The sequence below is a fragment of the Meriones unguiculatus genome, chromosome 19, assembly GCF_030254825.1.
Source record: "Meriones unguiculatus strain TT.TT164.6M chromosome 19, Bangor_MerUng_6.1, whole genome shotgun sequence".
NCBI lineage: Eukaryota > Metazoa > Chordata > Mammalia > Rodentia > Muridae > Meriones > Meriones unguiculatus.
The window spans coordinates 16,223,731-16,251,227 of NC_083366.1; the positions used below are offsets into that span (position 1 = coordinate 16,223,731).

The 27,497-nt window shown below is 40.9% G+C and overlaps 1 protein-coding gene across 3 annotated transcripts; it reads right to left on the bottom strand.

The window, feature by feature from the left end:
* Positions 1-472: 472 nt before the first annotated feature.
* On the bottom strand, positions 473-27,304 carry Sec61a2 (SEC61 translocon subunit alpha 2). Of its 3 annotated transcripts, none has more exons than XM_021656504.2 (12): positions 27,167-27,304; positions 25,389-25,456; positions 23,656-23,721; positions 16,143-16,221; positions 12,626-12,757; positions 12,378-12,487; positions 7,807-7,960; positions 6,793-6,953; positions 6,345-6,542; positions 4,011-4,202; positions 3,535-3,611; positions 473-1,546 (listed from the first exon to the last, which is right to left on the bottom strand). In XM_021656504.2, exons 1-12 carry the CDS (start codon positions 27,171-27,173, stop codon positions 1,360-1,362), a joined length of 1,431 nt encoding a protein of 476 aa, XP_021512179.1. In that variant the 5' UTR covers positions 27,174-27,304; the 3' UTR covers positions 473-1,359. The 3 variants fall into 3 exon arrangements, with proteins under 3 accessions (XP_021512179.1, XP_060229026.1, XP_021512180.1); XM_060373043.1 differs by lacking the exon at positions 27,167-27,304 and adding an exon at positions 24,826-24,875; XM_021656505.2 differs by lacking the exons at positions 7,807-7,960; positions 12,378-12,487.
* Between the last annotated feature and the right edge of the window lie 193 nt (positions 27,305-27,497).

A 27,497-nucleotide genomic window follows, 5' to 3' on the forward strand; every position in this document is an offset into this window, starting at 1 on the left:
TTCACTCCTCACGAGTTTTATTTGCCATTTTTTAAAAAGCTGCCCCCTTTTTGTATTCATTTTGAAAACACAAGAAGTAGGTTCTACCACCCCAGGATGTTCTCCAGTGCCTGCCGTTAGCTCACCTCTTGCTTCTGCACCTACCTGACTTCATGATCCAAGCTGAGTCTCACCTTCCATTCCTACTAAGGAAGTCATTGAAAACTGTGCTTCTGAACATAACCTAAATTTGCTAATTTTTGTTGGAAAATAAAAAAAATACCAAAAAAAAAAAAAAAAAAAAAACGAAACGGGTGATTTCAAATGGAGACTAGAGTGTGTTTTAAGACCCTTTCCATGTCATGAGTGCCCTTAAATTGCTACTGCCCTTGAATAATTTAGAACTGAAATATGACTACATGTGCCCTCTTTAAGCATATCCAGATGGGTTCTGTAAAACTTCTCTGAGCCTACAGAAATAATCTTAAGAGAATGCGTAATAGGAGTCTCTTTATTTTTTTCCAACACAACTGCAAGTTTTATTAAATAAAAGTTTATTGTCTACTGTTTACAGTTGGGTCCTGCTGTGCACAAGACAGACATGAAGCCCTAGTATGAATTACTCATTGCTCACTTCCACTCCACTACAGACACTGCCTGAGAACAGGATCTTGCTTTAAGGACGTAGGGAAGGGAGAAAAGTGACTAATGGGGCTTCATATTGAGTGACTGTTGGAAGTAGAAGGCGGAGCTCATACAGCTGGACAGCACTCAGCTGTCACTGGGAAGAGACAAATGAAAAACAGGATTTAGAAGCAATTGTTTCCAGTGACAGAAATAACTTCAATGCTTGATTTTTGCCCATCCAGGCTGAGTGGCAGTTTGAGGATAGGACAAATTAAGAGGGGATTGGGTCTGGTGAGGGAGGGTAGAGAACATGGATACGATGAGTTAAAAAAGTATAAAAATTATCTAAAATATACATTAGATACAAATGCTCCATAACTCATTAGGGAAGCTCAAAAATACTGGAGAGTGGCAATTTGCACTGCAATTATTTTTTAGACAAGGGACTATTCAGTGTTCTGAATGTTGTATGCAAAGCTAATCCATGTCACTGTCTTGCTAGGTGACCAACAGCTAGGCAGATAGACTGCTTCCCAGCGTCATGGGCAACACTGATGGACAGTGTCAACAAATAATGTAAACTTCAGTTTTAAGGCAGCTGGTACTGATGCTGCACACAGGCTTACCTCGGTGCCCATTGCAGAAATGGGACAGTTAGCACTGAAAACAACAGACTGAGGGGAACCAGCATTATTTGACAGAAACAATGTCAAAATGTTTTCCCTTTCACACACGCGAAGAAATGTATAAACATTAGAAAAACAAAGCACCCATCCCTCCAACTTCAGCCTGTTCCTTAACAAATATTTCAAAATACTGATAAATAATCGTGACTGCAAGCAGAATCCCAGTACCAGAGCCAATGGCCCCAAGGAAGTCTGCTAACACTGACAGGGCGCCGATGCACAGACCCCCGAAGGCAGCTGCTGTGGGGATGTACCTGGAAGACAAAAGACTCTCATCAGACCCTGGGAGACAGACACGAGCTAGAAGCGATGCAACGTCCAGTTTTGCTAGAAATGATTCCCTCCATTTAAACTCGTCAGACAGTCCGCACTACTGAGATGTACACAAGAGACGGAAGACTGATTAAGGCAATGAGTGCAAATCACCACATTTAAAAAATGTTAAAAGCCACAAGGCAGAGCAATTTTTAGGACAAATGATTAAATTTTAACCTGAAATTTAAATATTATTTGTAACTATGTATTTTGAGAATATATGTTTATATATACATTATTTGTGTGTATATACATGTACATCACACGCAAAATATACTCTATAGTGTTACAGTAATTTTTTTTTCAGACATATCTCTGCAGCCTCCAGTTGGCATAGAACTCCTAGCAATTCACCTGCTTCAGCTTCTAAGTGTTGAGATTACATTAACAAACTGTCCTGCCTGACTACAGTTTGGGTAGGGGGGGCGCTGGTGAGTTTGTTTAGTCTGGACCTCATGTAGCAAGGGCTGGCCCCGAACTCATCCTATCTCCACTTCCAGCGTACTATCACATCTAACTACAATACTTAATATTCTTAAACAGGTATCGTTAAATTCCCTCTGTGGAGTGAAAAATAAATTTCAAACCAGGCACATATGTACACATAAGCAAAACACTTAACATATAAATGATTTAAGGTAGGAACAGTAGTACCAGTTCAAGAAACCGCTGACGGAATAGAATCCACATACATTGTACTGGCCTGGTACTCCTCACTGGGTAGCCCAGGCTGGCCTTGAGCTTGCAGCAATCCTGCATTAGCCTCCGAAGTGCTCAAGTTACACGTGTAAACTATATATTTCAACTGAATGTATTTAGTATATGAATTTTATCTCAATAAAGCTGTCAGCAAAGACCAAATGCCTGATGTCTGGGGTCTAATCCTATTACCTGGTGGGGCGCCAGTGTTTTAGAAGCTCCCTGGCAGCTTCATGTGCCCAGAACTACTAATGTGCATCATTTTAACACTGGGATGAGCAATAAAAGCACAGTCTCAATTAAAATTAAATAGGCTGCTGTGGTGGTTTGAATAGGTATGGCCCCTGTAGAATTTGAATGCTTGGCCCATGGGGAGTAGCCATGGGGTGTGGCTTTGTAGAAGAAGTATGTCACCATTGAGGCCTTTGTGGTCTCCTATGCTCAAGCTCCTGATGCCTGTGGATCAAGATGTAAATTCTCAGTTCCTCCCAGCACTTGAGAGGCAGAGGCCAGCCGGGTCTACAAAATGAGTCCAAGACAGCCAAGACTATACAGAGAAACCCTGTCTTAAAAAACTGGGGGGTGGACGGGAATCGGCTTCTCCAGCATGCCTGCCTGCACACTGCCATGCTTCCCACCATGATAATGGACTAAACCTCTGAAACTGCAAGCCAGCCCCAATTTAATGTTTTTCTTTATAAGAGTTGCCATGGTTGTGGTATCTCTTCACAGCAATGAAACCCTAACTAACTCAGCTGCCTAAACAATACCAGAATGAGGACAATGCCAGCAGACATGCTAACATGGAAAGGGTTCCAACCCCAAGAACTAAGCAACTAAGGAATACTGAGAGTAGGAGAAAACAGCCTTCCCAGGGAAGAGCTCCAATTGGTTATCCTATACCAAATAGTCAGCTCTGAAATCATGTATGTATGAATACCATCATAAAGACTGAGAAGAATGTATTCATATATTTAGGAGTGAAAATATATACTTAATTTAGCAAAGTGTGTGTGAAAAAAAAAAGGTGGTGAAAAATGTGAATCTGAGAGACAGCGGGTGGAGGAAATACATTGGAGGAGGAGAAGAAGCAATTTTTATGTGGAGGACAATTTACTTAAATTTTAGTTCGCTTATGAAGAGCAGAAAACAATGAATTTGTATAAAGCAATGACCTTTAGAGATAAAAAGACTAAACATCTTATAAAGAAATGACCAGTGACCTTACCTGTTCAGCTCATGGACCATGGAGGTGTCTCTGTGGCCCCGCATTACCATCTGCTGTTCTTTAAGCTGCTTAGCCACCTGGCCAAAAGAAAAAAGAAAAAGAAACCACTTTTGAAATTACACTTCATATTTTGCTGTTTTCTACACTGAGAATGTAAGAGCCTCAACACTGGCATTGTACCACTCCTATAAAACAGGTAAACTGAGGTCACAGTGCTGCCAAGCATATGCTAGCCATCTATCTGTTCTCTCCACGTTTTCTGTATTAGTTCTGTAAAGAAGAAATGAATACTAAAGAAAAAGTTTTTTAGTAGGACTGAGACTTGGAGGACTACATAACCACTGTAGAAGTTCAGAAGAATCAATTTTTAGCCTGCTAGAGATAATGTCTCACTAAGAATATATGAACAATGCTTAAAACTTTAAAAGTAACAAATACTATGATTTTCAGCTATTTTTAAGCAGCCACATACTTACATCTTTGGCTGAGGAGCCCGACACTTCTATCCACGTCTTAGAGAAGAACGCGCACGACCCCAACATGAAGATGATGTACACAGCTACATGGACAGGGTCCTCAAATACGGCTCCCATGGATTCAGGAGGAGACAGATAGTAACAAAGGCCACCAACAGGGTAGGAGCGAGCAGGTCCTCCCCCACTGACATCCTATCAGACGAGAATTGAATAAAACGAATGGTCAACCTGACTAGTCGAAAATACTAGGGTTTTTGTTTGTTACTAAGGTTTAAACCCTTGAATGTCAGGCATGTGCCTTACAATGAATCACACCACAGAACTTAAGATTTGTCTCTGTTTTGAGACGAAGTCTTACTGTGTTACCCAACGTGACTCCTGCTTTAGCCTCCTGAGTATTTGAGACTACAGTTGTCATGGCTAGAATGTGTTTGAATTTTTCAAAAGTTATGACAATGGTTTAACGTTTTTAAAAAGAGAAGCTTTATTATGTAGTAGTATGATACCTCTGAGTTGGTAAGTACCTAACACATATGTGGAGGTCATGGGACTTGACCTTTGTAGAACTGGTTCTCTCCTGACACCCTTTCGTGGAGACATGGGCTCAAACTCCACAGTGTAAGATTGCACAGAAAATACCTTTACCTACTGGACCACACTACAGCCCTGCAGCCAGTGAGGCTATATAATTTTAGGAGTTAACTTTGCATCCTTCATTCCTTCAAAAATTATGTATTTTATTTTGTGTAAGGCACGTTGTGTGTATCATTAACAGAAGAGTGGGTTTTAAAAATATACATCTACAAAATCTTGAGGATAGAAATAGAACAATTTATAATTAATCTCTGATTATATTTAGAATATGAAATGTTTCTCAATTCCCTGGGGATGACTGTTGAATTTTGCAGTAATAAGAATGCAAGCAGGGGCTGGAGAGATAGCTCAGAGATTAAGAGCTCTTCCAGAGATCCTGAGTTCAAATCCCAGCAACCACATGATGGCTCACAACCATCTATGAGATCTGGTGGCCTCTTCTGGTGTGCAGGTATATGTGCAGGCCGAGGCACATACCTTTAATCCCAGCTTTTGGGAGGCAGAAACAGGCAGATCTGTGTGAGTGCAAGGCAGCCTGGTCTACAAAGTGAGTTCCAGGACTGCCAAAGCTACACAGAGAAACTCTGTCTTGTGGGAAGAGTTTGCTAGGGAAGTGGTGGCTCACACCTTTCATCCCAACACTTGAGAGGCAGAGGCAGGAGGATCTCTTGATCTCTTGAGTTCAAGGCCAGCCTGGTCTATAGACGGAGTTCCAGTTCCAAGACAGCCAGGACTACACACAGAGACCCTGGGTTGAAAACTTAAAAAAAAAAAAAAAAAAAAAAAAAGTTATCAGCCTAGCATGGAGGCATTCACCTTTAATCCCAGCACTCAAAATTGTGTCACGAGAATCAAGGGGTTGAGGCCAGCCTGAGCCTCACATGAAAAAAAAAATTATGCAATCAAAACACTGGCAGGAAAAAGCTGCTTAATTTGTGCTAAATGATCTGTAATTATATAGACTAAGCACTACATTTGAAGGGCTCCAAAATTAATTTTTTTGGTAGAAAGCAAATTCTAAAATTATATACTCTATAAAATGAAAAAAAAAAAAAGACTACCATTTTAAATAATTCCCTAAGAGGGAAAATATTCTTGTTATATGATCACATTTTGGCTTGATTGCTTTAAAGACTATAAATGGATTGCTTTGCTTTTTTTACAGTAGTGGATTTTGTTTCTGGTTTTCAATCTTGTTAACTATAGGCTCCCCTCCAGCCTACTCAAACTCAAGCTAGTTTATTGTCATTCAGGTCATGAAAAATGGGAGAAAAATAAAAAAGATGATTCTTCCCATTTTTATAATCATCTATAAATAGCTCTCTCCATATATTGGCAAATAGAAAATGTTATAACAGACAACAGAACAAGAGGCCAGATGTGGTGCCACAAGCCTGTGATTCCCATACACAGAGGCTAAAGCAAGAAGACTGCCTCATTAGTCTGGGCTATAGCATGAGACCATGTCTATAAAACAACAAAGGCTATAAAACAAACAAACAAATCACTTTTATGAAAGCAACTATGATTTTTAGCCTAAAAACGTATCCAAATGATACCTGAAAATGCTTTGTGTATACTAAAATATTAAAAACTACTTGGCCAATCTTAGTCTTAGAACATTTACCAAATTTTCCAAATAACAAAATGCTACAGGTGAATAAATCTGTTTCAGTGTCAGCTAAAATCACAACTATAAAATATACATTTTAAATGCTTAATAAAAATAAACATACTCACGGCCCACTGTCCTAGTAAGTTTACTAAGAAGTTGCCACTAAATCGAACAGACAGCATCTGGGAAATGACATACAAGTTTGAAACTAGGGCAGACTGGAGGATTATGGGAATATTCGACGTGTAGAAGAGCTTGATGGGATAGCTGCTGTACTGTCCTCGATACCGAGCTGACTTAATGGGCAAGTCAACACGAAACCCCTAAAAATGAGATCAAGAGTAAGAGGACCTGCATGTCAGAGTGCAGAGAAGAAGCAAGGAGTGTGACAAGCCAACAACCAAACTCGTACCCTCCCCAAAGAGCCTTTTTTCCTATTTCATGGCCAATATTTTCTACCTTCAAACTAAAGTTTAAAGAATGGTTCTTGAAACACTGACTTGCTAGACAACATTCTTTCGTATGCATTCTCCATTTTACAAGAAAAATGATCAGTGAAATAGTCACACTTACCTGAAAATATATAACAACAGCAAACACGAACACTGTAGCGATGAGGTTCATGAGATTGGGGAGGTTCTGTCGATAGAAGGCCTCCCTTAAGGCTCGGACTTTGTCTGTCCTGGTGGCCAACAAATGAAACAGAGCTATGACTGCACCCTCAAACTCCGTACCTGAGAAATCAAAACAGAAGTGAACTGTGGCTACCTCTTCCAAAGTCGCCTCAAAGTTCTAAACAAATAATGTGAACCTCAAGTCAGTTTACAGTTTATGTTGTATGGATTTATGGCATAGCCATGTGTGTGGGTTCTAACCTATTTCAATCATGGAGGCAAATTTAAACAAATCTGCAATTTTCATTCATAAAGATTTGCCTCTCCTTTAATCCAGAAAAAGGAAGGAAGTACTTTTAAGGATAATAAAAAGCAGCAGCAAAGCAGAATATAAATGTCAGAATCAGAGCAAGTATGTTTATCTACCACGCTTGCCTTTAGTTGACTGCACCAAGAATGTTAATAAACTATCAGTACTATTTTCTTAAGGCTGGGCTCAAAGTTAGACATTGACTAGTTAGGACAGGATGACAACTGAGAAGTGGAAAGGGATATGGGGAAAGAGAATGAAATATTTTCAAAACTAGGATGCTGTTACAAAGCCAGTTAGAGGCAAGGGTTTGAGTGCTCTCTGAGGACGGCCAAATTGTAATCCACTACCTTTCTGTCCCTCCGCTGCAATCAGGGAGGTTAAGGACTCTGGCAGCAATCGCTTTAGCATGGTCAACAGACAAAACTGCAATACTGTTTGCAACCACTGGAACTCTTAACAGAGCAGAGGTTAGAATGCACTCTTTGGACTTACTACTGCGTACTTTACACATCTCTGCTCATTACACTGTAAACCATTAGCATTCGTGGTCCCCCAAGGTAGCAAACTGGAGTGGCGACAGGCCTGAGCTGCCGCATTACAGACTCATTTTCAGCAAACATCCAGCAAAAGTCGTGCAGTTGCAGTCACTGTGCAATGTACCTCTGCCAGTGTTAATGGTAGTGGGACTAAAGGCCTTCCAGACAATGGTTTCACAGATGTTGGTGGCAATAAAGAGGGAAATACCAGACCCCAAGCCGTAACCCTTCTGTAGCAGTTCATCTAACAGCAGCACAATCAAACCAGCAACAAACAACTGTGGGGAAAGAAATGCACGTAAGCGGAAGCAAGAACAACTCAGGAAGGGCAGACGAGCGGCTGTTTCGGTTTGTGCATCCCAATACCAGACCTAAGCACTGCTCTTCAGACTGTGGGGGCTGCAGCTCCTGACCTGCCTTACTAGCCACAGGCCAGTTCTGAAAGCCAGGGTACCAGGAGTACTGTCTTACTGTAGAGCAGACATTTCACGGCAGCCCTACCATCTGGATAGTTTCCCTTCCAACATTTAAACTAGGCCTGTGGGGGCAGGGGTTCGCACTAAATTTGAATTTGAAAGGAAGAAACATAAAATATTCCAAATACCTGCATGTAAATAAAAGGCCAAATAAATTAAAGAAAAGTTAAAAGAAATTCTCTACACCCCAATAGATAAGAATAAGACTGACATTTTTTCTTTACAAAATACTGTATATATTCTCTATAGGACATAGTATATATAGAATAAGCCAAAAACTACAGCACAACTGAATATAGAAATTATAACATAAAACATTTATTTGGCACTTATTATGACAAAGGTTGAATAATATAAATTTGAAAACATAAGATTTCACCATGTTTTCAAGCTCATCTTTTTTAATGCAAACATCCTAAATTTAGCTTATGGCTATTCTTTGAGAAGACGTGCCTATAAATACATGTATCAATAAAACCAATTCATCGTTTCAGTCATGTGGCTCCTTCCTGACTGAAATGCCCTCATCTAGAGGGAAATAGGCAAGCTTGTGCGCCCTACCTTACCAGCTCACACAGGTCCCTACTTCACACGCTCCCCAACAGAAACAAGGAAGTAGCTTCAATTCCCAGCTCAAGCAGCCCACCTTCATTACTCACTTTACCTGTCCACAAACACATGGAACCCATTTCAGCATGCTTACCTTACACACCATAGGTTTGAGGTTTTTTTCTTAACTGCCATTTCAGTGCTTGTACAAAGCCTAACTCATCTACTTAGAGTTTTTAGTTTAACTTTCAAACAACTGGAAAAGGGCCATAATTCTCAAACTCTTAAGAGATATCACGGTAACCTTTTACTATTTGCAAACCCAAGTTTGACATTTTGACAATGTAAGAGAAGTTAGGGCTGGATTGTATTTTGACCACAATTAGGCAATGGTCACTGAGTATTCCCAATCACAATTCCCCATCCCCAACCAGGAGATAGCGTCTACTCACAAGTCAGTCATGGTTCTGACAGATGATTTGTCCAAAGACACAAGAAGTTCTATGATAACTGAGGCCCCCATGCAAAATCATGTTGCCCTACAGAGCCATGAATACCCTTTGAAAATGAGACTCATCTTTTCCCAGGAGGAGTAAGGAAGTAAAAATAAATCTAAGTGAGAAATGGTTTGTGCGACTTGAGGAATAGAGAAGAGCTAGTAAGAAGCCATGTTTGCTTGTGTAAGAGGAAGCAGCAGCAGAAAATGACACAGCATCTCCATGAAACTCAGTGAGAGCAGAACAGTGACACGTGTGCATGGGAGCGCACATTATGGCCCCCTGAGTGGACGTGAGGTCACACTGGACGTCAGCCTTGTGTGGGCATACCCACAGAAACATACTTACCTTCACTGTGTCATGGACAATGACACTTTCTATTTTGTTTTTAATTTCAATCAAGACCCAATTTAGATTTCAAAACCAATTAGTGGAAAGAGCTATGTGAGTGAAACAAAAACAAAGTGAGAAATACCTTCCATAACAGCATGCAAACAGTTTTCAAAAACCTATGTTTCTAGGTGAATACACACTGATCCAATCACAGCTCTTCAGTGTAGCCACATAGTTTCAATGTTAGCAATCCCTTAAAAAGACACAAATGGGTCACTGCCCACCAACAATCAAACATGACATTTTTCTTTATACATTAATGTTAAAAGAATTCATCACAACAGATTATCTATATACCAGAATTTATGTCGACAAGTTAATACATATTTGCTCATTTCATTCTTAGAAAATAATGAGGCTTCTGAACATGTAAAGGAAACATCACAATAGCCTGAACTCCTCTTGTCAATTTAAATGTACAAGCTCTTCTGTAAAGGTCATCTCACCTAACATGCCCTCAGCCACTGAACTACTCTCGGCCTAGCTGTAGGAAAGTACCAGAGAAATTACACTGGCACAAAATGTTCTGAGGGCTTGAATGTCTTCTTAAAAAAATTTCAAGCCTACCTAGGCCAACGGAGTATTACAGGAATTGTACATACTTAGTATTCTCAAGGCCCTAGATTCAATCCTCAACACCAAAAGAAAAGCAAAAGACATAAAACTTTATTGGCTGTATAGAGCAAATGTTTTAAAGCAGTGGTTCTCAACCTTGCTAATGCAACCCTTTAATATAATTTCTCATGTTGTGCTGACCCCAACCATAAAATTATTTCCATTGCTACTTCGTAACTGTAATTTTGCTACTGTTATGAACTGTAATATAAGTATCTGAAATGTGGGATGTCTGATATGCGACCCCTGAGCAAGGGTCGCTTAACCCCCAAGGGGACCAAGACACACAAGCTGAGAACCGCTGCTTTCAAGAAATAAAAACAAGACATGCTATCAACAGCGCCTTCAGCACTGCGCCAGCACGTAAAAACCCCTAAGCACTGAAGGATACTAAAGTCAGTGTCCAGAGGATCTTCTCTCCCCATCCTCTGCATCTCCTCCTTCTCCAACTCCCAATGGCTAGAATGTTGTCAAGCAAGTGTTTTGTAAATGGAGAAATAAAGGAACTGTTATTCTCTTGGGAAACACACCTTATGCTGAAAGAGAACGCACCAGGCCTCAAGCAAGTTTCCAAAGACCCAATAATCCTGCCCTAGTGCAGGACCTAATTAAAAATCCTGCCCTAGTGCAGAGACAAAACAGTTATAATCTATTAAAGGTCACAGTCATGCCAACAGATAGTTGACAGTCTAACTCTCTATTCTGAGTCAGGCTCACTGAATACTCTCTTTCTTATTTGACTTGTTTCTTCTATAAGACTTATTAAAAAAAAAAAAAGTAAATTATGCCCATCCAAGACAGTCATATATTTCTCAAATACTGGCCTTTGAGACTATTTCAAAAATATGAACTTGATCTTTTAAACTATTAAGAAAAAAAATCCTAGATTCTAATTTCATATAGTAGATAAAATAAATTTCCACAGAAACCAGGACTCTAATATACATATTAACTTAAAACTTTAAAAAGAAAAAAAAATCTGATCATTACATACAGTCAAAATTATGTTGGTCTTTAAACTTTCTATCCTAAAATATCCATTTCGGAAACTCATGGAGGGCTGAGGACATAGCTAAACTCGCTATATCCTTACCATGCACAAAACTCCAGGTTCAATCCCCACTACTGCATAAGCCAGGTATGATTTAGCATGTGGACAATGCTAACATCTGGAGTGTCTGGAATGAAGGGGTTGAGGAACAGGGAGTCAAGGTCATCCTCAGCTGTCTCCGTCCGAGGCCAGTCCAGGCTATATGGCATTGCCTCACATGGATGGATGGATGGATGGATGGATGGATGGATGGATGGGTAACAAACGGTAGATAGATAGATACCTCCATGGAACACATGTACATGAGTATATATGGTATTTTGCTGAAATTACAATTACTTAGAACATCATAGTTCTATATCCACCAAGAAATAAAAGGGTTATATGCCCTGGTAAATGCCTAAAATCTGAGCACTCGGGATACAGTGGCAATAGGCCTCCAAGTTTGAGGCCTGCCAGTTAACTATGACAAAACATCTTATTACAACAAATTAGATATTAAGACTTGGACAGTATTTCTCATCCAGCTTGCTGTTACTGTGTTTTCTGTAGATTAACAAGTTTCATTTCAATGATAACAATTTCATGTTGCACATGCTTGTCTCTAATTGGTGGTTCAAGAAATCCTCCCCTGCAACTTCCCAAACAACTGGGACTACAGGTGTGCACCACAGTGCAGGGGTTCACAACAGGGTTTCTGAGGTGATTTCAGCCACAAGTAAACTGAAACATCCACTGAGCCAACAGTGCATAAGTAACCAACAGCTAGGATGTGGCCAAGCTGATGGCCACCCAAAGGCAAGGCATACCCCACCGCTGCCACCTGCTGTCAACAACAGGAATGCACTGAGAACTGAAGGATTTCAGAGACCTCCTGATGTGGAAATGCACATCATGGAAAAGTGACAGAGAAGCATCCATAACAGTGACAGACTGTGAAACTATTAGAACAAATTATTATTACTTTTTTACATCAACATGTTTATGTCACCTCAGTAATAATATTGTAACTAAATAATTCATAAGGAAATGTTTTGTATCATTCACCTAAAGAATTGTTAGATAAAAGGGACCAAAATGTTTTATTAGGGTATGAAAACACAGGATTTCTTACCTGTATAATGATAAGGAGACAGATCCCAGCACCCATTTCCGCAGGATCCCCGTACATCCCCGTCATGACATACACAATGGCTTGCCCAATGGTAATGATCATACCAAATACTGACAAAAAAGGAGTACATGCTTACAACCAAAGACAAAAAAAAAAAAAAAAAACAATAAAACCAAAAAACTGTAGGAACATCTTTTCCACAAGCATACTCAAATTTGGAAAAGCTCTTTAATTATATGATTGCTCACGTTTCTGGGCTCCATTGAACAGAGCTCGATCTTTGGGTGTATCTCCAACTTCAATGATTTTGGCTCCAGCTAACAACTGCATAATCAAACCAGATGTTACAATTGGGGAAATACCCAATTCCATCAGCGTTCCTATAAAGGAAGGACAAACAATAAACAACTTTTGTACCTAACACAGATCAATTTAGAGCAACCCAGTCCTGATACATAATAAATGTGTTTAAATAGTAACAAATTCCATTGGGTGAAAAGTATTATGCTATAAAAAAATGAATTTCTATAAATTCTAAACTTAAAATACTAAGTCCTTGTTAAAAGAAACCTTCTAGACTGGCAGGTACAGCTAAGATGTAGAAAACATGAGGCCCTGGGTTCAATATCCAGCTTCAAAGCAGAAAAAAAAAATGTAAAAAACAAGATGTTAGGGGCTAGCTAGCAAGATAAGTAAGTCAATAAAGGTACCTGTCACCATGCCCAACCACCTGAGTCCAATTTCCAGGACCCACATGGTGAAAGGAGAAAACCTACTTCTGAAGGTTGTCCTCTGACCTCTGAGTACACACTGCAACATGCACATGCATAATACCCAAATCCACTTTTTAATTGTTAAATGTGACATAATATAGCTTTGTGGTAGAGTGCTGTCTAATATGTAATGCCCTAATGTTTAATTGCCAGGAACACAGAATTTAAAAAGAAGTAGGGTGTGACCGGAGTACCTGCACATGTAAAACCTTATATTCAATCTCCAGCACAGGGAAGGAGAGAGAGAGAGAGAAAGGGAGAGCTTCCAAGATTTTTTGTCTAAATCAATGTTTTTAAAACTTACACTAAAACTGGGGGTTATTTAAATTTTTATCACATTTCTTTACTTTACTATACTCTAGGTTCTCGTCAGATCATCTAAACCTTTTACTTTTGACTTATTTACATTACTTATTTAGTGTTTGAGAGTATATATGTCTGGGCACACACCTGATACAGTTTATGGATGGAAGTCAGAGGGCAGCTTGCATTGTGTTAGTTCTCTCTTCCATCATGTAGGTCCTGGGGAATAAACTCTTAGAGCATCAGGCTTGGTGGCAAGTACCTAACCTTGCTGGGCCATCTCATCAGACCCTATTGGTCTATGACAGAGGTTTGGTATTAAGCCAGGCTAGCCTCAAACTGTCTGTGTGGCCAGGGATGACCTTGAGGTCCCAATTCTCCTGCCTCTACTTCCTACGTGCTAGGTAGATGCATCCTGAGGAGGCTCAGGATATTGTCTTATGTGCTACACTTAGCAGGTGGTACATACACAGTAAGAACTCAAGAAATGCTTGCTGAATGATGATTAAGTTACATTTTATTCTCATACTGTAATATGCCCATTAAATGAAGTAACTCATTAAAAACATTTATAAAAAATGAACAGTACCTATATATGTGTGACTATATGGATTTGGGTACGTATTCCTATCTTTTAAGCATATAAATTTAAGTATAAATGAAATGTAAAGGAAAGGTCTTGATAAGTATCTGAAATTTACAACAACATCCCAAGGATGTGCATCATATATATGTTGGTGCATTTTATAAAGTGTTGATGCACTGAAAACATAATAAACCTTTCAAGAAACAATGAATGTAGAGGCCAGTGCTATGTCAGCCTGATAAAAGCAGCTTCTCTCTACAGTGTCCAGTGCATATACAGAGACTTATGGTTGGCCAATGTGCTGAAAACAGGCAACTACTGAGTGTTCAGCCTTCAAGAGAAGGACCATATTACCCCCACCATCCCCATACTCAGGGAATATCTCAGAAAATGGCATGGAAAGAATCCAAGAGCTGGATATGGGGAGGAAGGCTGTGAAATGTTGTAGTGTGCGTACATTATGGTTATGCACTCGGAAATTCACAGCAGACAACCAATGCTTGCAAAATGTCTGCACAAAACTGAGCCACTGAACATCCATCTTCAGCGATATGGCCACTGGTGACGGTAAATATGAGTAACACATACCAGTGGACAGCTCAACACCAAGCCTATTAGGTCACAAAACAACAAAAACAAGAGGGCTGGAGAAATGGCTTGGCAGTTCAAACCCTGGCTGCTCTTGCAGAGGATCCAGGTTTGACTCCCAGCACCTAGATGGTAGCTCACAACTTTCTGTAACTCCAATTCCAGAGGATCTTGTGCTGGCCTCAAAGGGTACTAGACATGCGTATGGTGCACAGACATCCAGGCAAAACACTCATAAATATAAAAATAAACTAAAAAAAAAGGGGAAAAAAAAAGGAAATAGACATGAAAATGGGATGGAGACTTGGTGAGAGGATGAGGCTGGTAGTGATATGAGAGGGTAGAGAAAGGATGAGTGTGACCAGAAAATGTGAAACTGTTAATGAATTTGGGAGAGAAGAGAAGGGGGTGGGATGATGAGATGGCTCAATGAGTAAAGGCACTTTTGTGGTAACCCTGGCAACCTGAGTTCAGTCCCTGTAAACCTTGTAAAGGCAGAAGAAGAAATTAGCTCCACAAAGTTGTTCTCTGGCCTCCACATGCTCACTGTGACGTGTGTGAGCACACATACACACACACACACACACACTTTAATAAGTGAACCAGTGACTCCAATAATCTAAAAACAGCTACCAAATAACTACCATATATTCAAAGTATTTCCCCCAAACATACAGTCACCATTTCTGAAATGCAAGCAGCCTGGTGATCCAGCCACACCTACCTGGAGAGCCCCACTGCTGGCATCCCCGACTCAAGAGTCTCCCAGACTGTGTCACACTGTCTTACACTTGTGGGCTTTAGCTCAGGCTTTCCTCTCCCACTGGTACTAGGATTAAACTACAATTCAAGAATGTTACCTTGACACTGCAAATCATGGTATTTTCTATGGGAAAACCCCTAGATTAGGGCTGAGGAGATGGCTCAGTGGATAAAGAGCTTGTTGCACAAACTTGAGTGCAGAGTCCAGACCTCCAGCACCCATGTAAACACCAAGCTGGTGTGCTAGGCCACCTGTAACACAAGCTCTCAAGCACAGGCTATCTAGAGTAAGCTGGCTAGCTAGACACCAGAACTGGCAAGCTCTGAGTTCAAATGAGAAACCCAGCCTCAATACAAAAGGTAAGCTGGGCATGATGGCACACACTTTTAGTCCCAGCACTTAGGAGGCAGAAGCAGGAGGATATCTGAGAGTTCCAAGCCAGCCAGGGTTACATAATGAGACACTGTCTCAAAAAATACCTATGGTAGAGAGTGATAAAGGAAGACACTAGTCAACCTCTGACCGTCACTTTCAACACATACACACATGTGCCCATATACATTCAAAAGCACACACAAACACAAACACACACACACACACACACACACACACACACACCATACAATAAAGCCAGTATTTTCACTACTAAAAGCTAGTTTCTCCTTCTAAGCAATGGGTTTCTGTTCTGTCTTCCCCCATAGAGAGCCATGAAACAGCTGTTTGACGGCAGGATGGAGATCAGAAGTGCATACCTCTGTTGGATGCAAGAATAACTCTCATCCAGTAGAAGGGGTCTGCAGAATCCGATGACATGATCCCAAACAGTGGAATCTGAAACACCACAAAAAACACTTAATAGAACAATAGGGGCACTCTGCAGACAGACTTGCTCTTAATTTAAAATGCACTTGTTTGGCCCACAATGCCTGTCAGACATGGCTTGTACTTCCTAATAAAGCAAGCATACTTTAAAGTTCTCTAACAAACACCAGATCATTACTTAGTAAATACTCCTCAGTACAGAGAAATCTGGCTATCACTGCTACACATCTAAAAATAGCAAAAACGATCAATTTTGTTGATTTTTCACAACTGAAAAAAATACTCTTGCCAGGTGGTAGTGGTACACACAATTTAATCCCAGCTCTTGGGAGGCAGAGGCAAGTGGATCTCAGTGAGTTCAAGGCCAGCCTGGTCTATAGTGTGAGTTCCAGAAGATACAGGGATGTTACATAAAGAAACCCTGTCTCAAACAAACAAAACAAAAGAAAGTATGGAAGGGAAGAAGAGAGGAAGGGAGGAAGGATGGGACAGAGAGAAGGAGAGAGGGAGAGAGGGAGAGAGAGAAGGAAAAAGGAGGAGAAAGAAGAAATAATCCTGAAGTAAAAACTAAGATTCAAAATTGTATACAATATAAATTCAAAACTCTAAGAACATATTCAGAAAATACAGAAAAGACATCTTTTTAAGGATTCAATACTGATTATATCCAAGAGATGAGATTATGATTGCTTTTTCTTCCTTATTCTTTTCAGAAATTATCAAATATTCTATTGTGAGTAATCATCTCCCACCAGTTTTTTTGATAAGGTCACATTCTGGAATGCAGGCCGATCTGTAACTTGCTATGGGGTTTCAGGCACAAGGAAAATTACATTGCTAACTTCAATAATCTATAGAGGCTGAGCAGATAGCTCAGTTGACAAGTCTTTTCCACACAAGCATAAGGACCTGAGTTAAGCTACCACATGAAAAGAACCTTGTGCCAGTACATGTCCGTAACCACAAGGCAAGAAGGGACAGAGAGCAGACAGGAGGACCCCTGTGGCAGGCAGCTGACCAGGCAGTCCAGCTAATCAGGAAGCCACAGACCTCCAAACCTACGCAAACACCCACACATAAGTGCTTGCACACATACAAAAAGCAAAAACAAAAAGTGTAGAACAATTTTAAATGTTTTTAAGTTCTAAAATATGTCACCAGAAATTTTAAATTATTAAATCTCTGGGATTCTTGAACTGTTATTAAACTAGGCAATGGGAGTAGTAAAGCAGGTGTGGCTAGTTTGGTGTACCCTGTATCTGTGAACGGTCTTGTCCTGAGAAGTGAGGAATGAGGAAGTCACTGCGTAGGAACCCACTAGCACCACAGGACAATGCCTATCTAAGGTGCCTGGAACACATCACTCTATACTTCCTCTGGAGCTGCCAGATTCAGGGTCCTTAAATGGCCAAAGAAACTGGTAAGTCTATTTTCTGTAAAGTCTTTCTTTTAGCAAAGGTGGTAAAATATCAATACAATACTCTGGAAAATTCAAATAGTCTATGTTCTAATGGAAACCTGAACTGATTATGTGGAGATGTAAAAAATGAGCACTAGAAATTTTCAAAACCAGTGGAAAACCCAAGCTAAAGAAGGCATGCCTGGGGATGGGACTGCAAACTGCAGACCTGGAATGTGGCAAGTATTTATTTGCCCAGCATGCACAAGGGCCAGGGTTCCCCCTTGGCGCTGAAAATGAACAGGATGCAAGTTGCAGTTACATTATAGGATTTCCCCCTCTTGCACATAACAAACATATGAAAGGGTAAAACGAATCAGAATTTTAAAAAGCTACAGGAAAATAAAAACATCTACAAAGCAGCTGTGGTGGTTAAGGTTAACCGTTGACTTGATAGGATTTAGAATCACCTAAGAAACAAGCTTGGCTGTATCTACAACAGTGTTTTCAGACAACTTTGAAGAGGAGGCATCCTAAAAGTGGGAGACACCAACTCAAGGGTTGGATCAAGCAGTGAGGCTGGCCAAGGGGTTAGAGCATTCATCTTGCTCTGCTTCCTGACAGCACACACAAGATAACCAGCCATGCTCCACTCCTCTCACCACACCAACCTCCCACTATGAACTGAACCTTTAAGCTGGGAGCCACAATACACCATCCCTTTCTTAGGTTGCTTCTGTCAGGTGTTTTGTCACAGTGACAGGGAAAGTGACTTACATAGCTGCTAAACAAGAAAAAGGTGATAGATTTGAAACACTGGTAGCCATGCTATCAATAGATGCCTACCCATTACAGTGCAAAGCTAAGAATCCTAGAATGCCCACTAACATTCCGAATTTGGAGAAAAGTAAATTATAAGTACCTTCATTCTCCCTGCTTTCATTAAAAGGAAGGAGAAACAACAGTAGGATGGGGGAAGTCTCTAGGGTGGAACTGAAGATTATGGGGCTAGGCTAAATTTGAAAACTGAAAAATGACCTGGAGCTTAGAATGGAATATAGACCTCCAGAGTTAGGTGGTGAGAACAGGAAAAAAGAAAAAAAAAATTCACAGCAGAGCCCTGGAAGCATTTAATGTAATGATCTCAGCTTATCTCACCTCCCACCATTCCCTCAAGCTAGAGAAAACTTGCTAGAACTTGTTTTATATTCAGTTGAAATCACCCACACTGGGCAGATCTGCCCAAACATGAGAAAGACAAAAAGCAGCAGCTTAGCAACTATATAAACACAAGAAATATAGGTAACACAAAGGCATAAATGGGCCACAGTATGAGACACTGGCTCTAGTAAGAAACATTGGGGAGGTGGGTATTTTTATGATGAGAAACTGAACATAGAAGCCAAGCAAGCACCCTAAGGGGTCAGGAAGGGAGGATGTGGAGGTGTGCTTTCTTTTGTTATCACTTTAACTCCGTAGACAAGGTCTCTCTAAGCTGCACGGGCTGGCTTCAACTTGAAGCCCTCCTGCCTCAGCCTCCAGAGTAGCAAATATCAGAGGCTTATGACGCTAGGCCTGGAGGTTATTCTTTCATTTGGTTTCCTTCTTGAGGTCTGGATAATGATTTAAATCCTAAAACAACACTATCTGTACTTTTACAGGTTACAGTTTGCTGACCTCTATTAGAAGAGGTACACACACACAAACACACACTCTCTCTCACTGGAATTTCTTACAGAACTACAATTAATGGTTCTAGATGTTTATATGGAAACATAAAGGACCTAGAGCTGATCCATTTCAATAAAGAACAAAGCTACAGGACTTCCTAACTGATTAGTGTAAGAATATGTCAGAATCCAGCTGGTGCTCAGAACACAGTACTTCTAGCAGCTTTCACCTGTTAGGTACCAACCGGCCACCCTCCTGAGAGGGTGAGAGTGAGCTAGCACACTCTCAGGTGCCACCATCTCTCTGGCCTGAGAACTGAGTCTACAGCAAAGTGGGCACTGATGGCCACAATCTTGCTCCTTACGCTCTTCTACGCCTCCCGCTCGAGAGGGAAAGAGCCTGCCTATAGGCTCAGGCTGTGAAACTTCCCCTTCTCAGGAATGTGTAAAAAGACCTTCACTTCTGCCATTGGGGAAGACTCCTTTCCTCACAGACCCTATTACTGTCTAATGCTGGAGCCGCAACTCTCCTCATGGCCCCACTGTGCTACTGCCCCTCTTTCTATCCATCCGTGACATTAGTCACTCATAATCCCTGTGCTAGTTAGGGTGTCTCATTCTGTGACCAAAAGCAACTTTGGGAAAAGGGGGTTTATTTCATTATCCAGAGAAATCACAGCAGGAACTCAGGCAGGAACTGAAGCAGAGTCCATAATGCTTAATGGCTTGTTCAGCTTCTTTTTTTCTTTTTTCTTTGTTTGTTTTTTTGTTTTTTGATACACAGTTTCTCTGTGCAGCCCTGGCTGTCATGGAACTCACCCTGTAGACCAGGCTGGCCTGGAACTCAGAGATCCACCTGCCTCTGCCTCCTGAGCGCTGGGGTTAAAGGCGTGCTCCACCACTCAGCTTGTGGATGCACCACCCACAATGTCCTGGGCCCTCCTATGGCAATCATTAATCAAGAAAATGCAGCCAGCATGGGGACAGATGCCTTCAATTCCCGCGCTGGGGAGACGGAAGCAGGCAGATTCCTGTGAGTTCTAGGCCAGCCAGATTGACATGTTCCAGGACAGCCAGATATTTAGTGAGACCCAGTCGAAAAAGGAAGAAGAAAAAAAAATGTCTCAGCAGCAGCTTCTACCAGCAGATCTCAGAGTCATTTTATCAACTGAAGTTCCCTCCTCTCAGAGAACTCTAGCTTGAATCAAATTGACAACATACTCCCCAAATATCAGTCTCAGTGCTCCTCTTTAACACCTATGTGACACCTTTCAATTACGACTTACTTTGAAGGTATCAGTATTAATACAGGGTAGTTTAATGTAAAATGGCCATATAGATCAAGAAACAGGAGAGTAAGATGTGTTTATATAAAAACTGGTTATCAATATGCTTTCAAGGTAATTTATTTGGGAAATTTTTCAATATATTGGTCTACTACAACTGGATACTGTTATAGAAAAAAAAAATGATGTTCCACCCCCATCTATGCCACACGCCAAAGTTAACTCAGAACAGATCACAAGCCAATATGTGCAAGCTAAAATGTTAAAAAGAACACAAGAGAATAATTTATAACAAACAAAAATTTAGCTTAGCCTTGTCCAGCATAGTGGTAAACACCTTTAATGCCAACATTTGGGAGGCAGACGCAAGAGGATCTCTGTGATTTGGAGGTAGCCTACAGCCCAATCTACATAGCAAGTTCCAGGCCAGCCAGGGCTGCACAGTGAGGCTGTTTCAAAAAAAAAGAAGACTTATCTGGGTTCGGAAAGGTGACATACCCCTGTAATCAACACTCAGGAGGCTGAAAGATGCAGGTCACAAGGTAAAGGCCTTCATGGGCTATACAGAGTCCAGTCCCCTCTCAAGAATGATAGTAATGATGCTGGGCAATGGTGATGCACACCTTTAATCCCAGCACTCAGGAGACAGAAGGTAGGTAGATCTCTGCGTTCAAGGCCAGCCTGGTCTACAAAGTGAGTTCCAGGACAGCCAGCACTACACAGAGGAACTTTGACTTGAAAAATCAAAAAAAGGAAAGAAAGTGAAAAGAGTAATAGTAGTGTTGATAACAAAAACAAATAAATTTCTTGGGCTGGAGAGATGGCTCAGCAGTTAAGAGCACTGTCTGCTCTTCCAGAGGTCCTGAGTTCAATTCCCAGCACCCACATGGTGGCTCACAACCCTCTACTACCCTCTTCTGGCGTGCAGGTGCACATGCAAATAGAAAACTACTATGCATAAAATAAACAAATAAAATCTAATAAATAAATACATAAATAAATAAATTTTTTATATCTTTATTGGACAAATAACTTACACATTATATCCAGAAAAAGTTTACAGTTTACAGTTCATGGGGTGCAGTGATGCACACCTGTAATCCCAGCACTCAAGAGAGGTAGCTGGATCTCTGTGAATTCAATGCCAGCCTGGTCTACAAAGTGAGTCCAGGACAGCCAAGGCTATACACAGAGAAACCCTGTCTGGCAACCAAACCAAAAAGAAAAAACAAGTTTATAGTTCAATAATGAGACAATAACCAATTTGTAATTTAAAATAGGCAAATGACTTTAAAAGATACTTTACAAATGACAAACTTATACCAAATATGCTTCACACAAGAAAGTTGCTCAGTATTATTTATCAAGGGAATTCAAACATTAAAACCACTCCTTTTAGGACACCTGCCATTCACGACAGCATAAGACATGGGAGTCTCAACTGAGGGCATCAGGGTTAAAGAACACCAAACACAGTTAGCAGGCAGACCAGCAACCTAACTGTACACTCCTGAGAGTAGAAAGCCTTGTGCACAAACGTTCACAGCAATCCTTTTCAGGCAAAAACTGCACACAAGCCAAATGTCCAAGACATAAATGAATACACTATGATATATACACATAACAGAAATAAAAATTGCTGACAGCATGGATAAATCTCAAAACTATTATAAGGTCAAATGCTGATACCATGACTACATGTTAGTTGAACTCTAGAAAAGACAAGTTATGGTGGTGAAAGGCAGATCAGAGCTCGCCAGGACTGAGGGTTAAATGAAGAGTGGATAAACTTATAACGTTGAGGGCAACCAAAATGTTCTTTACCTACTTAAGTAAGAGCTTCTTGGTGTACACACCTGTCAAAATTCTTCATAATGTACAGTTAAAAATGTTATTTTGTACATATAACTCCCTAAAGTTGATATTTTTTAAAAATGAGGAAGGGGAGGCAACTCCAGAGATATTAAAACCATATGGTAGAAATATAAATGCATGTTTCTTTGCACTCTCCAATTAAAAAAACAAAAAACAAAAAACTACTCTCTGCTAGCCATACAAAACAAAATTAGATCAAGTTCAGAAGAGTACTTTAATGACCTGATAACTTCATTCTCCAACACATGGACCAGCAAGATGGCTCAGCAGGTTAATGTTCCTGCCACCAACTCTGCCAACCTAAATTCAATCCCTGGAACCCACAGGATGAAAGGAGAGAACCAACTCCCACAAGCTATCTTCTGATCTCCACACAGATGCCATGGTATGAAGTGTGCATTCACACGCGCACACATCCAAAAAACCGAACAACAACAAGCTGGGCAGTGGTTGCCCAAGTCTTTAATCCCAGCACTAGAGGCCAGCCTGGTCTACCAGCAAGTTCCAGGTCAAGTTTGAAACCCTATACACAGAACAATCCAAAAACAATGATGGTGATGATGATGATGCTCAGCTGATAATGCAACTCAGTCACATAATCCTTGCCTAGCATCCACAAAGCCCTGGATGTGATCCCCAAACCACAAAGAAATAAAAACAGCAGAACTCAGTGCTAAAGAGATAGCTTAAAGGGGGCTGGAGATGACTCAGAGGTTAAGAGCACTGGCTGTTCTTCCAAAGATCCTGAGTTCAATTCCCAGCACCCACACAGTGGCTCCCAACCATCTATAATGAGATCTGAAGCCCTCTTCTGGAGTGCAGGTACACATGCAGGCAAAACTCTACATACATAATAAATGAATCTTTTAGAGAGAGAGGGGGAAAGGAAGAAATAGCTTAAAAGCTAGGAGTCCTTCCCGCTCTTCCTGAGGACACAAGTTCAATCCTCAGAACCTACACTAGGTAGCACACAACTATCTCTACCTCCAACTCCAGGAGATCTGACACCCTCTTCTGGCCTCCATGATATATATATTATATATATTATGTATATATATTATATATATATATACACACAAATTAAAAATAAATCTGACAAAAATAAAAAAGCAACACTCAACATATTTCAGTATATTGTTTTATCAGTTTTTTTTTAATTCTTACTAATCAAGACCTTAAAATAATAGACATATTCAATAGTTTGGTTACATACCTGACAGCATACTAAGAAAATGAAGAGTGTTATAGCAGTCCATAGTACCTTCTCTCTAAACTGAATCTGCACAACAGAAGTACAAAGAATGATCAATCAAAACCAAGAAAAAACAAATTCAATGCAAAAATCCACAACAAGGCATCGTAACCATTCCCCAATTCAACCTAGCTTGTTTCAGCTAAAATAAAGAGCTAAACATCTCAAACTTGAGTCTCTCCTTTTCAAAACAAAAGGAATTAAGTTTTCTCAGCTCTTTGTACACTCTAGATATTAATCCTCAGTCAGATGTATATCTAATTTTTTTTCTCATTCTGTAAACTATCTCTGCACACCTTTTCCTTTGTTGTGCAGAAACTTTTAGGTTCATGAAATCCCATTTGTCAACTGTTGGCATTATCTTCTGAGTGACTGAGTCCTTCCAGAAAGTCTCTGTATACACCATATCTAAAGGTGCTTTCTCTACTCTTTCTTCTCACAGTTCAGAGTTCCCAGTGTTACATTAAGGTTTTCTGATCTATTCGGTGCTGATTAAAGTTGAAACATTTGCGTATAGCTTGTAATAGTTAAATCTGTATCTCTAATGTGCTACTAGCTCCCATGTGCTGCCACAAGGAAGGCAATTTGAATACAGATGTTTCATGTACACTGTACAGGGTAAATGAACCTGATGAGGAGGCAAAGTAAAGCAGATCCAATGCACAACTTTCAGTCAGTAAGGGAGATGGATGAACTATTGAACAATTTTACACGGGAATCCTAAGCTATTGCACAAACTATTAAAGTTACACTTTAGGATGCCTAAAGTATAACTAAGTAGCCATCTCTACCATCTCAAATGATTTAAATTAAAAGTACTTCTAAATAAAACAGGATGTCCAACAAAAGTTTTAGCAATCTCTATGTCCCTATTTTGTTATTAATTCCCTAAGAACTAAAAGTACAGAAGAGGATAGTCTGATAACTGGAAATTTTGAAATTAATATTATTTCTGGAATTTTAAATATCTTCCAAATAGTTCCATATATGCTCAATAACTGCAGAACAATGTGATTTAGTTGTGATCCCTTCTAAACACACTCCTTGTTATTTCTTTCCAACCAAGAAATCAAAATTTGAGAGGTATATTTACACAATTGCAATTTATTATATAAAATAGTTGGTACTCACCAAAACCTACCCATGAGATCACATCATTAGCTAGCAATAAACATCTTACACTAAAGAAAGTAGAAAACACCAATGTGGTCAGGTGTATACTGTATCTTAACTAACACACAAGCCAAGAAGCACTTGGGGTGGATACATTATAACTTAGGACAACACCGTTGATAGAATGAGAATCCTACCTAGTCTTACTCTCCCCCTCTCTCCCTCCCTGCCTGCCTGCCTCCCTCCATCCCAGTATGTCTCCCCCAACCCCTCTTCCCCAGTAGACCCACATTGTGATAGAAGAAAGTCAATTCCCAAAAGTTGACTCTGACCTCCGTACGTACACCACAGTACATTGGTGCACAGGCACAAACAAAATGAGGGGAAAAAAAATGTAACTTAAAAATTAAAAACAGGTTTATACTTGTTTGAAAGACAAGGACATAACATTTTTTTCCACTTGGAACCAGAATGGTTGGAGTAAGCAAATCAACCTTGGTTTTGGTAAGCAAATCAACCTTGGTGGTTTGGCAGAGTAGGTAACTCTGTTACCTGATGTATTACTAAAATATTATACTTACTTTCCTTTCAGGCTTCTGAATTTCTGGTAGAACTGCACAGAAAGGTTTTATAACTTCTAAAAACTTGACTGTAAAAAAAATTATAAAGTTTTAAAAGTTACCTTTGGAAGGTTTAAAAAAGAAATTTTCTTTAACAGCAGTTTATCCCATCCACCCAATTAAATAATCATGATGTTCTCAAGTTTGAATGAGTGGGTCTGCAAATGGCTAGTGAATAGAAAGTAATGAGCCATGACTTTTTGCCTTTTCATGTTTAAACCCAAACCTTTTATAGAGAGTAGGAAATATTCAGATCATCACTATATAAAACAAGCAAATGCAGCTTACTGCAGTACTGAGATAATTCTCTAAGAGACGGCGGAATAGAGGAGGGAACCTTTCCCAGGAATGGTATAATAGGAAATGAGCTTAACCTGAAATACTAAATACTGACTTCAACATTCAATAGGGAAGAAAGAACATCAACAACGAAAAACGGATCTCCTCCAACAGGCAACCTGTTAAACTCCGCAAACTCTTCATTTCAGTTAGCTGCTTTCACAGCTTGGTCATTCTCTAAGTAAGCATATCAAAGTACTTGCTAACACACAAGAGGCAATTAAATTTCATTACAAAGTACTGCTTTCCCAGACTACTTCTGCAGCAAAGGAAAGTAAGATAAACCAAGGTCTAGGGATAGACACTGTCTTCCTAAGTCCTGCAGGGCTCGAAAGTGTGGAAGTCACTGGCCAGTTAGAACTTTTAATTGTTATGTTTGTTATTTAAGTACAAGTTTGGAATATTTAGAAAGTAAGTCTAAATTCTGAGATCACTCAACTGTAATAAAAAAACAACTATGGGTCACATCAGAAAATTTCCTAGAATCTCCTTATTCCTTTTCCTTCCCATCTCAGTCCAAAAGGCCCTCCGAGATTTCTTGGCATTTTATGATTTACTGTATTGGCACGCAGGTTCAAACAACACTGTTGCGTGCCGCCATGTACTGCCTCTCCTCGTGTTGCAGAATTTCATTTATCATTCGTAATCCAAGGCCAAGAGTCTCTTCTGTTTCCTTTCCGATTTCCCCCCAAATGTCTACCAGTTAGCCAATCGGGTGCAACGCCTGGACATGCAACTAGGTATCCCTTTAGACGCGAACATGTGAACTGCTAAGTATGTATTTATGTGATTATGCATGATAAGGGTGAGTGTTCGGGGCAGGGCCCTCGAAGGATCTCATAATACGAGGCCTCGTCCCTTCCGTCCGCACCAACTTCCAGTTTTCAATGAACACTACAAAATGACTGGGAAGAATAATTTCAAGGAAAATGCTGAGCTACCGATCACACGCCTTTCCTCCTCTAAAACACAGGCTATGAATCACATTAAAAAAAAAAAATGAGGAAGACTTATTCATCGCGACACGCCAAGGAAGCGTGATTCAGGAATAATAATTTTTGAAAATTTTAATGAGCTTCCTGAGATCCAGAAAAATCGCAAATGCTCCAAGCTGAGAAGAGTGTCCTGACTCCCCGCCCCCAGCCAATGGCCTCCCCGCGCCATCCCAGCTCCTCGCCGCCTAAGGGGAGCACACCGGGACCTCTGAGTCCCCGTGACCCGTCGGACGAGGCCTGCCCGGCCGGAGGCGCCTGGGCGGAGGTCCCCCGCTCGCGCCGTGCGCCGCGACCCCGGCGAGGCCTGCGCATCCCCCGCCCCCACGACGACCCCAAGGGGGAAGGGGCTCCACCGCCCACACCCGGGCAGGCCCTCGGGGTTCCCGCTCCGGCCACCACACTCACTGCCCATGGCGGCGGCTCCGGACACCCGCGGGGAAGCGCGGCCTCGCAGCTGCCTTCCCTCCGCTCCGCACGAATCTGGCCTAGGCGGCGGAGGCTCAGGACACGCTCCGGCCGTTCCCGCACAAGCTCCGCCCACGAGTCATGTGACGCCCGCTCTCAGCTCCTCCCAGACCAGCCCCCAGACCTGGCCCTGGCCGTTGGCCGCCGTCCACCGCGTTGCCATAGTTACCGTGGGCGCGGGGGACCGGGGCGGGGCTGAACGCCAGGAGGCGTGTCTCGGTTGCTCTACCCAATTCTGCGGCCTCCTAGAGGCCTGGGAGACCCAGGGTGG

What these genes read in the sequence shown, in the direction of transcription:
- Sec61a2 (XM_021656504.2), bottom strand. An exon ending in TATTCTTGCATCCAACAGAG is followed by an intron (nt 12,758 to 16,142) that starts GTATGCACTTCT and finishes CTTCCTTTATAG; the next exon opens with GAACGCTGATGGAATTGGGT. An exon ending in ATGGTCCATGAGCTGAACAG is followed by an intron (nt 1,547 to 3,534) that starts GTAAGGTCACTG and finishes TTTGTCTTCCAG; the next exon opens with GTACATCCCCACAGCAGCTG.